This window comes from Strix aluco, chromosome 4 (assembly GCF_031877795.1).
Source record: "Strix aluco isolate bStrAlu1 chromosome 4, bStrAlu1.hap1, whole genome shotgun sequence".
In the NCBI taxonomy this organism is placed as follows: domain Eukaryota; kingdom Metazoa; phylum Chordata; class Aves; order Strigiformes; family Strigidae; genus Strix; species Strix aluco.
Window position 1 is genome coordinate 114,798,261 of NC_133934.1, and position 16,799 is coordinate 114,815,059.

A 16,799-nucleotide genomic window follows, 5' to 3' on the forward strand; every position below is an offset into this window, starting at 1 on the left:
TACAAAAATCACATGACCTGAACACTGTCTTTCCAAATTCTGTGCAAACTGACTCTATCTTATTGCCCTGGACTGCAGATGAAGCTCTATATAGACAAGAAAATTAAAAAAGCTCAAACTGACAGTACCCAGAAAAGGATCATTAGAAAAAAATAATGGTGTGAGTCAGTAGCACTTTCTCAGCCTGCAAAAATTTATAGTTCAGGACCATCCTGAGTTAAAGATATTTTCTTGGTAATTAATAGTATTTTGTTGATTTTTATTCTAATTTGTCCCATTGCTTTTTGAATCCCAAATCATTAGGCTTTCTACACACCTTTATGGTGGGACCCCAAATCAAAGGTATCTTGAATAAGCAGCTACATTTACAAACCCCAGTTAGCATTTGTTGTACAATGTACCAAAAGAGAGGCCAGCATATTCACAGAATCATAGAAGCATAGAATCATAGAACACCAGTTTGGAAGGGACCTCAAGGATCACCAGGTCCAACCTGTCTTGGCAAAAGACAAGACTAGCACATTAATAACAGTTTTTCTCTGGCTAAAGGGTGCTTTCATATTATTGTTGTTGTTGTTATTATTACTATGAGCATTACTACTACTACCACCACTACTGTGTGTTTAATGCACAGCTGAACAGCTTTCCTTTAGCAGACCATCAGCCAGAATTTTAAAATGGAAGCATTCTAAACGGAGCAGCTCTAATGCCAGGCATCCAAAGCTGGAGGTAAGATTACTGTTTTAACTAGTGATATGTGCTTTTTAATGTTTTAGAGTGCTAAAAATAGTCATGGCAGGAGCAGTCAAAGGACATGAAGGTGTGAGAGATCATCTCCTTCTCTGAATCTTTGTGATATCATGGATGTAATGCTGTTCTGCTAAAGAAAATGTTCTCTCTGACCAGCAGCAAAGTAGTATGTTCATGTTAAACACTATCTACCTCACTGAATTGTTTATAACTTTATGCATCTTCCATAGCACACAGTATATGAATTGTTGGCACATCTACAGTTACTGTACTCTCACATCTAACAGCTACTTAGGTCCTACTGTTTAGAAAAGCATACATAATCCTGTACTATCCAGCTTTCCATAAGTCTGGGACATTGTGCAGACACCCTGTGCGTAGGGCCCCACTAAGCATCACACACCCCACCTTCAGCACCACATTGCAGCCCACACCCTGCAGGGCAGGGTCCTGTCTCTGATGTGGATGAGAAGAGAGGCCATAGCATGACAGGTCAGACATAGGAGACAGACTACTGGAGGGAGGTAGAAAATGGGAGCTAATCACTGAGTTTCAGCCCCGCATCACAAGCGATCCTGCAGTTCTGCCTTGGTGGTGCCAGAAGATCTCAGTATTCCTGGAAAAGCAGCCACTCACCTTTGTAGAGTGGTGTTTCTCTGGCCTTGTTGGAGATGTCAGGCTCAGCTCCAGCCTGCAGGAGGGTGAGCAGGCAGTCCAGGTTGCCCCGGCTGGTGGCCAGGTAGAGAGCCGTCTCCTCATTGAGGGTGCGCTGGTCAATTGTGCCAGGGTACGCTGTGAAGAAACAGAGAGCCTAAAGTCATTATGGCATGTAGTACACAAGTATCCACAGCATCATCACCTTTCAAAATCCTTGGAGTTTTCAGTAAGTTTTTGTTATTTATTTTCTTTTCTGTTTCCATGAGCAAAGTTAAGAATATACTATAAAGTTACTATAAAGTTACTATAACTCAGATTAAGTATCTAAATCAGTTCAGATTAAAATGTTCAGCTGTGGCCACTAGTGATGCAGAAAGCTGCTGAGTAACTGTTCTTCAGTAGCAGTTTGAAACCATCTTCAAGCACCAGCAAAGAGGTTCTGGGCTGGATCTCCAATTAGTGGGAAGTGGGGTAACTGCTGTCAGCTGTGGCAGCCGAGCAGACCACAACAGTCGAAAGCTCAGTTACAAGGCTTTACTGTGAGAAATTCAGGGCTTGTCAAGATCTATCCAGATAAAACTTTCAACTGAAGATCCTAACTTTTAGAGGATTCAGTCTGGAAACCTATTCTCAAAGAGAAGGTGAAAGTGATATACACTCAGAAAGGTTGGAAAAAAGCTTCACACACAGTTCCAGACCAGGACTGGACTGCTGCTAATTCTGCTTTTAGTTTATTCATATTCTTTTTCTCCCTTTTGTAATTAAGTAGTTTTTACTTCACTGACCTTTTTGCAACAGGCTCAGGCAACCCACTTGGCCATAGTATGCAGCTTCATGGAGGGGTATCCAGCCATCCTTATTAGGTTCAGAAAGGTTTTTTCCTGATTTCATCATGTTGCATACTGCTTTTTCATCTCCATCCTTTATTGCTGCTACTACAGGGTCAAGTTCTCTTTAAAACAAGATTAAAACTTGATTACTGCTTCCTTCATCACTGAGAAGCAACATCACTGTATCATTTGGCCAAAACAGTGAACCCCTACAGCCTATAGAATAAGTGTCTGTGGCCCTAAGGTGTCTTGCTACAGGGCCTGTAGAGGTAAAATTTTTCTGCTCTAATTTGTCCATTCACCACAGATGAGAAGAGTCACTGTCTGGAAGTTGCTGATCTCTGTCCTTGGAGTGTAAGGAAAGTGTAGGTGTGAGTAATCCCTGACATAAACACTTGTATTTTAGGTATCTAGAGTTGGAGGCGACTAGCTCTACCCTTGCTCTGTACACTGCCATGAGTGTCCATGGTTGTGATAATTACATCACCCTGCCATTTTCTGTCCCACGTGGCAAGGTACTTCCATATGAGATCTCTTAAATAAGATCAGCTTTGAAGAGAATTACCTCTGTTCATCCCTGAAGAAAATTTTAAATTTGATTTGCAGGTGGCTTAGCCCTAAAGCAGAAATTCTTAATAAATCTTGTTCTTGTATTTTAAGGTATGTCCTATTTCTCTTATACAAGCCTGCTTTCAGAAGTTTTCTGGTCCAGTTATGAAGAAGGGAGAGCTCTGCTTAGACCATGTACATATTAAGGTGCTGGTCTGGGCTCTCCTTTCTTCAGCCAAGGAGGATTAAAAAAACCTTCACCCACACAAATGAAATTCTGAGTTGCCCGTCATGACTGTGCCCCAGCTGTTATCTCAGCATTGAGTACTCAAATTTTCAGAAATCATAACTACTTCAGACAATATAGACATTCAAAAATGTGTCTTTGGTGTCCCAGTAAGACACATTAGGTGCTGGGCACTTCTGAAAATCTGGTCTTTAGCAGCCTGCTTGGGAGCAGATCCATTAGCTCTGTTGACAAGTCCACTCTTGCAAACGAAGGTAGTCAAGTTAGCAGTTCCCCAAGTAACTACAACAGTCAAGGGCCTCTGGAACCACAACTGGGACCTGGTGCCAAGCTGTGAAGTAGTTCATGTTCTGGTCATTTTGAACCCAGCAAACTCCTGTCAGGCTCCACCGGGCCAAGTTAACTTCTAGGCACAAAGAGTAAAAGGAATGAAAAAATATTAGGGAGGGAGAGAATATTTTAAAGCATCTTCAGAGTAGAAAGTCATTGAAATATGTAGAATCACTGAAAAGTGTTAAAGTAGTATTTCAGTGTTTACCAGAGAAAACAAAAATAACATGAAAGTAATCTTTTTTTGGTGTTACCTAATTCTGAAGGTTTCAAGAAGAGGGTGGTTGTGAAAATCTACAAAAACCATGAAGTATGCTTCATGCCACCCAGAAGCGAGACACAGCGAGCAGCCTACAAGCTTGCTTTGCTCTAAGCCTTCCCTCTGCCAAGCATGCATTCTGCACAGCCCAGGCAGCAATGCATTTCTCTGAGCTCTGTAAGAGCAATTGCAGAGCAGGACTGACCTGGGCACACCAGTCCTTCTGCAGAGCGACAGCAAGAGCTGCTGTGGGACTCCCCACACAGTGGGAGTCACAATGCTGCCTGACAGTCACCTGCCACTGATCAGCAGGGCCTGGAGCAGGGCCTGCCTCCCTCCTTCCACCCCAGCTGAGACTGCTGACAGCGCAGCAGGGGCAGGGAGCTGGTACCCTGCAGCCAATGCAGGCAGGATCCTGGCCCGTGACAGCAGCTCTGGGCATGGTGATGTGCTGTGCCTTGCAGCACTAGCATCTGCTCGTGCTCCTGCTGAGCTCTGCTGGGAGAAGACAGCCCCTGCTTCCTTATTCTGAGGCACCAAACAGCTAAGCTCCAGGACAGCAAACACCACAAAAGAAGAAGCATTTTTCCAGTTCTAATGGGGACTTGCAAAAAATGAACATGGGCTATATTTTCAGAGACAGAGAACAAGAGGATGTTAAAAACATACGAGAGTTTGTGGTTTGAACGAACTCTAAAGAGAAAATCTTGCAGCCTTGAAGGCAGAGACTGGGGAGGGAGGTGTGTGCCTCAGAGAGACTATTAGCATTGCCAGGGTAGGAATACAGCATGTGATGAAGGTCATGCAGGGCAGTGACAATGGGAACAACCAGAAACTCTGGTTATGATAGAAGGTCTAAAATGCCACAACAGAGTGAGATCAGAGACAGAAAAATATGAGCAGCTCAGCACAGGAGTCCTCAAAAAGGGGATCATTAGTGCAACTTCTGCATTTAGAGCAAGTTACAGGAGCAGAACTGGATTTCATTGCAGGGGCTGGATAGACTGACAGCCTGAAACTCACACAGGCATCATTAATTTCAGCTTGCCCAGAGGTACCAAATCTGTGCCGTAAACACTGATATTAGCACTGAAAGAAAAGTCACCAAGCTGCTTCTCTAAGGATAAGCTCAGGGCCTGGAGCAGAACAGGTGAACACAACACGTGCCAAGGAATGGGGAAAGACACAGTTTCCCAGGTGAAAAAGTACTTGGTGCCACGTGCTCCTTCTCTATAGCTGGAAGTGGTAGTCTCAAGACAGCAGAGTCACAAAAATAGCAACACTGGAATGGGGGGAGATATGGGACAAAAAGTCAGGCATTTTGCCTGAGGAGATAACAGCTAGAGCAGGCAGCTGCCTTCCTGGACACGGCCCATGCAGGAGGAATCAACTGACCTTCTGATAACTGCCAGGCTGAGGTCCCAGGGACACTGCTGTAAATACATACTATTTAGAGTACTAAAACTAAAATTTATAGTTTTGTATAATTCATAGATTTTTATATAGGCATTTGAAATTGAGCATTTTGTTGAAGTCAGTTAACAGCAACAATTGGCATGTTTGGCTGGGAGAGGAGGTGGAGGTGGGGGAATCTTCATCTTTAAAAGCCTCTGGCACAAGGCTGCTGAAACCATCTGTTGTTCTGTGCAAAGGTTCATGTTACACGTGCAGGGCTGCTCACTGCGACCTCAGGATTTGGGCTCACGATAGAGTTACCAGCACTTAAGGAACTACTGCATGCTAGGTGGGCCACAGCAGGAGTCTGTGCATAGGGCTGGCACACAACAAATGCAAGGTGAATCACGTTAGCTGAGACCTCAGTGAAAGCAGAAGGTACCTCAGATCTGTGGTAGGGTTAAAAATGTGTGAAGAATCAGTTACCATTCTGCTTAAGCCCTCAGATGTTGAATGAAGCAAACTTCTGTCAGGCTTCTTGACCTTAAATGATTCCTGAGTAAGATGAGGGGGTTTGCTGGACCAGGCTGTAGATGCTTTAGCCAAGCCAATTCCAGATCAGTACAGAAAGTTTAATGAATCTCCATGTAAAATCCTTGTTTTCTGCCTGGCTCATAGTTGGCTGTTATAAAAAACCAGCACATTCTCCTGCTTGGATTTCATCAGATATAGCAAAAACAAGTATTAAAACTACGGAGGAAGCTTGAAGATCTGATGAAATCTTATAGGTGACTCAAAAGAATTACTGCATTTCAAAGGCCAGTAGCCAAGATAATAAATACTCATTGTAGATGAGATGTATATGGGGGATCAATTCTGAGTGCTGCAGAAGAGGTTCAGTGGAGCATGGAAATGTTCAGGAAGCTCCCTCTTTTCCTGGCAGCCTGGTGAGATGCAGGCAGCATGAAGGAACAACATCTCCCCAGGTGAAGCCAGCTATCATCCCTTCCAGGCTCAAAGACCAGGGCTATAAAACAGTCATGGCATCATGCTCTCCTGTGGCTTCCCAGCCACAGTTTTGCTCTCACCTGCCAGGAGAGGAGGGCTAGCTTATCAGCCTTATCCCAGTCTTCTTGTGGACTGAACTCTATTGAGCTAGTGATGCAGAAGAAAAGCCTGCCCTCCAGTCATGGAACCCAGAGCAGCAGAGAGGCATGCAAGGTGTGCAGAGCACTTAATGAGAGGATTTGATTTCAGTGTGGCCAAAGGGAGCTGGCAGGTGACAGGGATAAGGGAGGCTTCATGTTTCAGCAGAAAGAGGTTTTCACAAGGTCAGGGAGGCCAATGTCTGTGGAGAGCCAGGGACAGAGCCTGGATCAGCCAGCGTGCAGGGTGAGGTGAAGGAAATTGTAGAGCTGGGTGAGAGATGAAAGGAAGAAGAATGGTGGAGGGGCAGTCACTGCAACCACGCATCCAGGGAGGGACTTGTAAGACAGCTAAAACAAAGTGGATTTGAACTAGGTAGATAAAAAAGAGTTTTCTGCAGGACACAGAGAAGTGCTGCCTACAACACTTTCCTCTCTTCATGATAGCTAAAGGCAGGTGCATGCATCCACTGTGCCCCGCAGAGAGCTGTAATAAAACCATCATGGTCCAGACATTACCACTACACACAGGTACTGCGGCAGAGCTCAGGTCACCCCCTTGCCAGTCTGCTTTCCTCATGCATGACTCTGTTCACCTAAGCTTATTTACGGTCTCTGCCAACAGCAAAACATGGCCAGGAGGATCAGTCAAGCTGGTTTCCTCCTTGGACAGGTAAGATGTGGTCTGGCTCCCCAGCAGCCCCCCTTGGTGTGGCAGGACAGTGCAGGTATTGCTGGGAACAGGCACAGCATTTTGGGACTGTTTATAAAATATTTACTTTGAAGAATTGGCCTTTCTCACCCCGTTTATATACTGCAATAAAATGTTTGTCTTCCCCACTCTTCCTCACCATTGAACTGTGAACTTAATATCAATGGAGTTACTATTAGCACCTGCCTGCCTCATCTATTGTGTTGATACAGGAGCCAGCCTATATAAATAAATCACAGCACAGGCATCCTTTTCCTGCTGTCCTTGTCACCTCAGAGCTACCAAATGACCCAGAGTCCCCAGGACACACGCACTGGAAGGATGGAGAGGGATGAAGGGGGAGAAGAGAACAACGGAGGTTTGAGGTGGGTCACCTGCAAGAGTCTGGGCATGGTCTCAGGCAGCTGGGAGGTCAGAAGGAAGAGCAGGAAGGCAGTGAGGATGAGGTGCAGGTATCAGCAAGACCTCCTCCAGATGAACACCACCATTTCCCCCCACCAGACACCACTGTCACCCAAAAGAGCTGGTTTAGGGGGAGAGTGCATAGCAAGGCTTGTTCTGACCATGGAGGAAAGCAGGAGAGGGAGAGGGAGGCACTTACACGGGCTGTGATGTGCTGAACAGGCTGCCGTCGTACCTTCGCCTGACCCCCCAGGCTGCCCCCGAGTTGGACGGCTGAGCACGGCCTCTTGGCTGGGCCGCCAATCTGGAGTGGCGATGACATGAATGAAATAAAGAGAAATACTCCGAATAGGAGAAACAGGTCATGCTGAGGCAGAAATAGGGACGTACATCCACAGAGATGGAGCAAGAAAGCCTGCCGGTCAGGGCTTTGAATAAAAGCAGATGGCCACGGCTTGCTCTGTGCTGGATTCAGCTGCTCGCTCAGCTCGAGATTATTTTTGGCCCTCTGAGGAAGCGTCAGGGGATTCAAATGACCATATAAGACAACAGTGAGGTTAACCCTACCACCACCGCACAGGAAGCAGGCACGAGGCGAGGTGGGGTGACATTCATCACCTCTGAAGTGTCACGCAAGCAGGTCGGAGGCGGGGGGTGGAAGAGGACCCAGGGCTCCCGGGTGCCAGCTCTGTTTCCAGCTCGGCTGTCCCAGGTGGCAGAAGATTTCAGCAACGCTACAGATCTGGAGCTACAAGCTGCAAAGATTTTTCCCTCCAGTGGGAGGTCAAAAGCTGCTGGGCTGAGGTAAAGGCAGAACAGGTTAATGCACAGAACTGCAGATGCTGCCTTTTGCCAAAATAGCAGGTGTCAAAGGACCCCCAAGTAGGACAGGACCAAACAGCCAGGGAAGCCCTTATTCTCCCCCGCATCGGGTCCCTGCAACAGAGCTGACAGTACAGGTGCACAGTAATGACACCAAGAAGCCATAACCTTTGGTGGGCGCAGGACTGTCTGCTGTACAGCATCCTGATTCTGTAGCTATGAAACACACTTAGTGCTCATCAAATTGTCCCCAGTTTCCCAGCCTTGGAAACCAAACAATCACTGGTGGTTATGAGTGAGGTGTCAGAGGATGGTGGAGTTATAAGAAACTTCAGTTACTCTCAGCTTATTAAAAAAAAAGTAGTTTAAAAGGATATTTTTTCCTTGGTTTTGGGGTGACTTTGTAACCTCTTCCCTTCCCCCTTGAGAAGTCTGCCTTTTAAAAAATGAAAGGAGATCAATGTCTGGGTTTGAAACTGTCAGCAGGTTCTGTAACCCCCAGCCCAGCATCACAGGGGAGGGGGATGTCACCACACTTTGGTGTCTGAAGCTGCTCTTGGCTGAGAGCAGTGTTCTTGAGGTCAGACTGTGATCTGAAATAACTACATCCTTTAAAGACTGAAGTATCTAAAAGGCAGACAGCTCACAGTTTTATATACACCTATTTTTGGCCTCTCTCCTACGTTTTCCCATAACAAATGCTGTGCTCCCTCTCTGGCGAAACCTAAACTCGGTGTACAGTGTGCTCCCTGAGGGAAAGGAGCCACCGGCTTCAGCAGGGCTTCTGACATTCAGGAAAGCTTGTAGCAGTGCCCCTTTTCTTATTTTATTTGTTGCTTAAAACAGACAACATCAAGCAAATTCTCATTTTGCTGTGAGAACGTTGACCTCATTGGATTTATAGCAGGCTCTGGCTTTCAAACTAATGACAGACTCACAGAGCAGCCGCTCAGTAAAGCTAATTAGAAAGCATGTGTTTTGACAGGGGAAGCTGTTTTTCTCTTCCTGGGCAGGGTGTTTGTTGGGACAGCACAGCTCAGGCAGGCGCTTACTCACCTTTGCCAAGGGTAGATGTGGTAGGGCGGGTTATGGCTGTTGGCACGGCTGGGGGTGGCCACCTCACTGGGACTTGCCACCATCGACTTCTGGTGGCTCTGGGCAGCTGGCTGACCTGCAGGGTCCTCTTCCAAGCTCTGCTGGATGGCCATTTTTATAAGCTCCTCTTCACTCAAGCTACTGTACAGACTGTATTCCTCGCAGCCTATTGTTTGTCTTTGAGTATTTGCTGCCGTTGTAGCCATTCTTTTATTTTTTTTTTGCTTTCCCGTAAAAGGAAATTGTGATCATCAAAATCTGGAAAATGAAAGAAAGAAAGAAACTCAATTATCTTGTGCTTTTTTTCAGCTCTGCCTCTTGATTAGACTGACCAGAAAACCCTTCAGAAATCCTTCACCAGGAAGAGAACATTACCAGCTAAAATCTGCATTAAACTTAATGAACTAACTCCTTTCTATCAGACAGAAGTAACTGATTTAGCTGGTGTTTAAAAAAGGAAAAGAAGCTGCTGCAAGCAAGGCAGTTTTTTATCTACTTATTCTGGTTACCACGGCTCAAGAGAAAAATAGGTAAAGGAAAACCCTGTAAGATTAAAGAGATACAGCTTTGAAATCAATTTAATAAGGAAAATGCCAATGGACATATATTTTTGGTTTTTTGTTTGTTTATTTCTTGCTCTAATTGCAGAAAATTAAGGGAAGAGTTTGTCTGTTTGCTGGTTTTCTGTAAGGGCAAGTTCTCCATCACAAGGTGTAAGGAGACTTCGTGGAGTAATTTTTTCCACCTTATCTGGAGATCTCTTGAGCAACATGCAAAACTATTCTTTGAAGTGACTCTGTTTCAGTCAGCTAGGAGAGCAACATGACACTGCTCAGTTTCACTTCTGATTTTTTGCTTTTCACAGATAAAGTTCAAGGTCATGAGCTCAGAGTCACTTCTAAAAACTGGTGGTTGAGAGCTGGAAATGAGAGAAGGGGGAAACATCAGGGCACACTGAGCGATCACAGAATGAATGTGAACCATCACCACAGCAGGGACTCAAAAAAGGCAAAGAAAATCCAAAATACTGCAGTATTTCCAGCAATGGTATGGACATACTAATGCCATGAATGGTACGATGCTCTAGCAGGATCTCATTGGGATGCCAGAGAGAACTCTGACCACCAGCCAAGGTGGTCAAGAGTCAAGGGCTTATTTCATGGGAGGAGATGGAAAAACTTGCCTCTGTTAAGAAGATGACAGCCAAAGGGGAATAGGCTTGATTTTTATAAGCACTGAGCAAGAACTGTGTAAAATAATAGAGAACACTGGGATGAGGAGCAACAGGTACAAGCTGCCCAGAATAACATGGACAGGTCAGAGGAGGACCGGGAGCCAGCAGAAGGGGACTGGGGATGTTCCCCATGTGCAGAGAGGTGAGAGGCTGGTGGAGTGCACCAGTGAGGTTGCTGACAAAGCTGCCTGCCCTCACCCTGTCCCATCAATGCCACAGCAGGGCTGGTCTCCAGCTCCGCACAGCCCTGCCCTGCCCAGCCATGGGTCCTACTGAGTCAGGCCACCCGGCAGAGCCATGTGCATGAGGATGGCAGAGCCACCCAGGCTCCCACGGCTCAGGACCTGCCTCCCACCACACCAGCACTGCTGACACAGCAAAGCCTTCAGCTCCCCTCCCTGTGCAGCAGGCTGCGGCTCTGCCCCTGGGTCACTGAGAGCCCTGGGCAGCCCGGCTTCCCGGGGACTCACACCCACGTCGATGGCAGCAGGATCCAGCACACCACAAGCCTCAGACCAGGAAATTGCCCTGCTCTAGCAGTCCTCACTGCTGCATGCACGGCCAAGAGCCAGTCCTGACGTGGAGGAAATGGCAACAGAGCCATATCTATGCATGTCAAGACACTCATGTTTGTTTCTTTAACCATTTTTTTTTTTTAAAAAGAAACTAATACACTTTGAAGAAATTACAAGAACTTGAATAAAGCCATAAGTAACTTAAAATCTTGGATTTAAGCTTTTCACTTCAGAAATGGTGATATCTCCCACATCAACAGCCACCTCAGGCTCCAAGCATACCCTAGAAGAAGTGGGAAGAATTCAGGGGAAAGGGAAGCCGAGCAAATTTCAGATTGACATTATGACCTTTAACAACAAAAGGTGTATTTTACAGCCATGAAAACTGCCAAAATAAAACGTTCTGTTGCTGTAAATAAGGCAACCCAATTTTGTTGGTTTTTCTTTTTTTTAATTTTCAGCCACATCTCTTATGGCTGCTGTTGGCTACCTTCTCCAGTGAGAGTTGGTGTGCCTCAGCTCTGCTATGACCCTTGCTGTCCCAAGGAACCAACCCCCAGCATGAAACTGCTGATAGCTCCCATACGGAGGCACTGCCCTCCCTGTGCCCCAGCCGCTCTGGTACTCATCCTTGGCTGCGCTCCATCCAGCTACTGGCCAAGAACCATGACACGGCTTTGTTTTCCCAGCAGCTTCTGCTAGCTGGCTAGTTCAACTCCTGGCATGCTGGGCAGCACTTTCATAGTCTGTCAGCCTAGGTACTCACGTAGTAACTGGTGTGCTGCGAATGTGTGAAATCCATGGGCTGGAGTCAGAGTGCTTGTCTGCAGCATCTAGCACTGTAATGTCTAAATGTAGGGACCTGGCCCCAATGGTGACTCAGAGACCTAACCTAAGCAGTCAGTGCCAAGGATGGGATCTGATTGTAAGCTCCTAATGGAGGTGATGCACAGTGACTCTTTGGAGGAGGCAAGAATGGAGGTGAAACTGCTCCTGTCTGAGGACAACCTGCACCAGTGGAGCCCAGGACACAGATCCCTCCTCTTTAACCTTCCCAGCCTCACTGCCAACATCCTGATGGCACAGCAGGCGGATCAGGCAGTGAGTGCAGCCTCACCATGCTTCTGAGCTGGGTGGCGGAGTCCCTTTGTGGGCAGCCAAGGCTTTGAGGAGTGTACAGGAGACCACTGTCGATGTGACTCCACACTCTGGCACAGAGGAGCTAACTGGTTTAGGTGCCTCACTAAATCCCCAATGGATCTAGGTATAAAGGCCATTTCTAGACATCTTCCTTCCCTCCTCTTTTCACACCTCATTAAGGCACAGGGAGGGAAAAGGAAGATTTTGAGTTTGGGGATCACTCCTATTTCACCCTCTTATTCTTTGTATGGGTTAACTGAGTCCCACCCACTCACAGAGAAAAGGGAGAACCTTCTTTGCATATTGGTGATCCTCACTAATCTAAATATTTTGACAGGAGTCCCACAGAGTGCAGAAACAACAGTGTTGGCTGCAGCTCCTGCCACTGACTCATCCTGCAGGAAGAAATTTTTCAGGGCCCCAAATAGAGAAAGCTTTCAGTTCTTCTCATCTAACTGATACAACCCTGAAGAAGGTGTGAGGGTCACATCCTGAGGCTGCAGGAACTTTTGAGCTTGTCCTGACAGCCAGGGACAGCCTTGGCTGTCCTGAACCCTTCAAGAGACTGTTCTAGTTGGGCTTGAAGCTGTTCTTGCATCCCATTGCTTGTGTCCCCTTGTTCAGACTGACCTGTGTGGTGTGACTGACAACACGTGCCTCCTTGCTACAAGTCCCTGTGCGACAGCCCCAAGCAGAGCAGAGCCACCACCACCCTCCCTTTCCACCTGGAGATGCTTTTGTTTGAAGGTGCAGAGCCACAGGGCTCAGGCACTGGTTTGAGTTATTTCTGTAACAAGCCACGGTGAGCCAGGTGAGCTGCGGTAACAGGCCAAGCACATGCCCTCAGCTGGAGGCTAATACAATGCAGCCTGATTCAGTTTAACCTTTTTTTCACCAGAGCCAAGCTTGGTGGCACTGTCTGGAGCTGCTGCAGCCACCCAGACCTACTCTGGCTCAGCTGACACAGCAGAGCTAAGGTTACCCCATCTGAAGCCAGTGGCAAACTACCAACTATGGCCACTAGACTAATGCACTATAGGCTAAATATTTTTCACCATCTATAATGAAGGTGTGAAAAAAAAATCAATCTTTATGCTAGGAATGGTTGAACAAGTTTGGATAAGTAAGAGCTGATCCTTGAGGTCCCTTACAACATGGTATTCTATGATTCTATGATCTGGGCAAAGCGGTCTTTCTAAATGCAGCTTGAATCTATTTGCTTACTCTAAGCCTGCCTTCTGTAGGTTTAAAGTATTGGTATCAGATTTATGAGTTAAATGCTGGGTTTACTGTTCACCCTAACCAGGTTTTTTGGGGGAGGTTTTAATGTTTGGCTGTCCCCTGTATTTCTCTGGCAGTCCAAGAGCCCATCCTCACATGCAGGTAGTACATAGCATTGTATCTACTGTAAGAGCAGAACCTGATTTTTAAAGCTGTGGGTCTAGTGTCATTATTCCTTAGAGACCTTCAGGTCTGAATGGCTTCACTAGTGATCCCTCTTGGCAGAACACATTTTAGGACACTGCTGCCTGTGCTGCCATTTAATAGCTCAGTCTGACAGGATCTTCTGGATCTAAATTTATCATCATTTCCACTTAGGGCCTGATCCTGATTCTTAATTTTGCCATCCTCATTTCAGTGAGAGTTTGTTTATTTAGATGTAGAAATCAGGTCTGTGCCATACAGAGGTAATTTACCAGCATCCAGCGACCAGAAGATTAGAAATTAAATGCTTGTGCAAGGGCCAGTCTGTGACGTTCTGTCCCGTGTTAATGAGCAGCTGTACCTGACAGATCTCTAAAACCAAAGGTACTACTCACAGGGTGACTACTAGTAACCACTCATATTATGGCAAAAGCCAAACACAATTAGGTTGCTATTATGTTTGGACTACAAGCTCTGTCAACATATAGTGTTTGGGGGAATGGGCCTCTGATCCCTGATGCAACATAAATAAACAACAAGGATTACAGCTGGCTTTGAACATGCAGAACTGCACTATTCAATACAATTAGCATCTGAAACAACTGGTCCCCATTGATAGTACTTCCTTAGAGAAAAGCTTAGCAAGGCTGCCTGTCCTCCTTCAATAGATCCCAGGCAGCAGAATTAACAGAATTACTTACTGCTGTCAGAGGAGGGTGGCAGGTGAGTGACAAGGTCATTAAGGGAGCAGAGCCAGGGACTTTGCCTGCCTTTGCACTGAGTTTACCCCAGTCAGCTTGTAACTCAATACAGAACCTCAATATTTATGGCTCAGGGTGCAATAAACCAAATTTCTAAAACCAAAACCAAGTCTCTGGAGGCTGCAAAAGAGAGAGAAGATGAGGGCTTGCTCATTTTGCCTTTTGCAAGGAACGACTGAGCCCCAGCTTCCACAGATACATGTTTGCCTTTCCTTCTGAAAGCAGCAGGAGCACTCACAGGGGGAGGGTAAACATGGCTGGAAGTCTTCACAGTAAACCCATTCTCCACTTCAGCTCTTACTGCGGCACCTTTCACACCAGATCTTCTGCTGGCAATGGAAACTAGATCAATTTGCAGCACTTCAAGCACTCACATTTTTGCTCTATTCTAGGTCAGTTTTTAGGTAAATCTTTGCAGTTCTCCAAGGATATTATATTGGATAACTACTATTGGGAAGCAAATGCTTTTTTAAAAACAGAAAGATTTTGGTGCCCATCAGATCTGCCAGAGCTGGGACATCAGAAGAATGACACCTCATGCTGTCTGGCTGTAGCAACAGGCAAACATACTTTGTAATGACAGCTTATGCAAACTGCTCAAGTTCTAGCCCAGTGCTAAAGGAGCAAAGCCAGGCTTCCCGAAGGAATCCTTCAAGCAAACAAACCTCCTTGTCCAGCCCCAGCTGTCAAAACAGGTCACCTATCAGTCTGGCATATGTTATGATGCCATCAAACCACGATTCTGTGCAAATTCTTTACTGGAAATACATACACCTGCAAGCTTTTATTTCTTCTCAGAAAGCATTAATTCACACAGCAATCAGTGCAATATTAGCTTCATGTCATACCAACTGGAAATTTATAAATGAAAGAAATCATTTGCTAATGTAATTTTTTTCCTTCACACTGTGCCTTACATACTACGTTGTACCTTAGCATGTTGTAACTACAACAATCATTTCTGAGCAAGCTATTCTAGGGACAAAGATATAAGCATCACCTGCAAGTAAAAGAAAACTAAGGAAATGACAGAGCTACAGTTCTGCTTAACACCAGTGAGTGTTTTATGGCTTATTTGAAAAAAAGAAAAACCACAACAAAATGAAGCCACAAAAACTCCCAAGACTGCGTTAGGGTATTATGTTACAAACTGCTATAGGAATAAATATTTGCATAGACATAGCAAACTGACAGATTGAAAATGCTAAATCAGTTCAAAACATGCATATTTGTATTACCTTTTTGTTCTGAAATAAAAGGGTAATAATACTGTTGAAAGGGGTTATCTCCTTGATTAAGTCTTAATTCAGAAAATTCTCGCTGGTATTCGTCTCCCTGCTTTGCCTGGATGTTTCGATCAACTGCAGGACAGCTTTGAAACACTCTCGCTTTGAAGCCTGGAGTTTATTTCTGGATCACCCCATGATCAGCGAATACAAGCCAAAATATAAGTTGTTCTGAATCTCAGATTTCCTGTTGAAGATGCACAGCAGAAACTTTTACCCATCCTAAAGTTCTTCTTTGTTGCGTTATCTGAAGAACTTCACTTCACCATGCATCCTGTAGCTAAATGACACAAAGTTGACCTTTCTATTACATCATTATTTATTGTCCCTGACAAGTAGACCATATATGGACATGTTTCTGGAACCTAAAGAAGAAAAAAAAAAATCCTGTATAATTTTGAAGTAAAATATTTTGTCCTGGAGAGTTTTATTTGCTTGGGGAGAAGGGAGATCCACTTACTTTTCTTTTAGCTGCTGCTTCTTAAACAAAACAGCCAAACATGGGTATTTATTGATGTTTTAGACTGGTTCGTAAATTTTTAAGGCTGCAAGTTTGAGACTTCAGGATTCCAAAAGATGACAAAAGCAGCTGTGAAGCTGTTCCAAGTAGTATTTGTAGATCTTACTAGTGGAAAAGAACTGCTCTTGTACCATGTAAATGTGAATGACAGACCCTCTCTCAGACTCCTGGAGGCCATAAATGTGAAACGGTAGCTATCTTCCCCACATCTGGCAGAAAGCAAGCTGGCCAGAGAAGAGATAGCGCTGATCCAGGGATGAGCTAGAAGAAAACAGCCAGGCACATACAGGAGAACTGACACATGGATTAGCTGGCACATGGGGATAATACTCAGTTTGGGAAGATTTCTATGTATCTGTCCGGCTAATAACGTGAATGAAGGGAAACTATAGTACAGTATCAAAATGATGCCTATGCTTTTTCCTTCAGCTCCTGCTTCACTGATTCCCATGGCAAAACATTGCATTTAAAGAGAATGAAGTCTAGACTGCAATGGTTTCCTTTCCAAGTACCTTGTCGAGCCTCAGGCTAGCTGTATTCACCCTGTCAGTGCATAAACACCCTCATCTAAGACTTAGCAAGACCAATCTTGAAGGGAACAAATTTAGCAAGACCATATCATCCACTCATACATGATCCCTTCCAACTCACCTGCTTCACCCGCAGGTCTTTCAGGACCAGCATCATTCCCTCTCCATGACTGCTCCTCCGTCCGACTTGCTCCG

The 16,799-nt window shown here is 45.4% G+C and overlaps 1 protein-coding gene across 4 annotated transcripts in view; it reads right to left on the reverse strand.

Annotated features, from left to right (window-relative positions):
• ASB2 (ankyrin repeat and SOCS box containing 2) overlaps positions 1 to 16,799 on the reverse strand; it is a 53,573-nt gene that overhangs the window by 17,346 nt on the left and 19,428 nt on the right. For 2 of the 4 annotated variants that reach the window (XM_074825008.1, XM_074825010.1), the window contains exons 1-5: positions 15,507 to 15,782; positions 9,155 to 9,451; positions 7,476 to 7,580; positions 2,193 to 2,359; positions 1,387 to 1,542 (exon numbers count right to left, since the gene is read on the reverse strand). In XM_074825008.1, coding sequence (XP_074681109.1) covers positions 1,387 to 1,542; positions 2,193 to 2,359; positions 7,476 to 7,580; positions 9,155 to 9,399 — 673 coding nt within the window. In that variant the 5' untranslated portion in view covers positions 9,400 to 9,451; positions 15,507 to 15,782. Of the gene's footprint in view, positions 1 to 1,386; positions 1,543 to 2,192; positions 2,360 to 7,475; positions 7,581 to 9,154; positions 9,452 to 15,506; positions 15,783 to 16,799 lie in introns of those variants that run through there. The other 2 variants (XM_074825009.1, XM_074825011.1) reach the window with 2 other exon arrangements.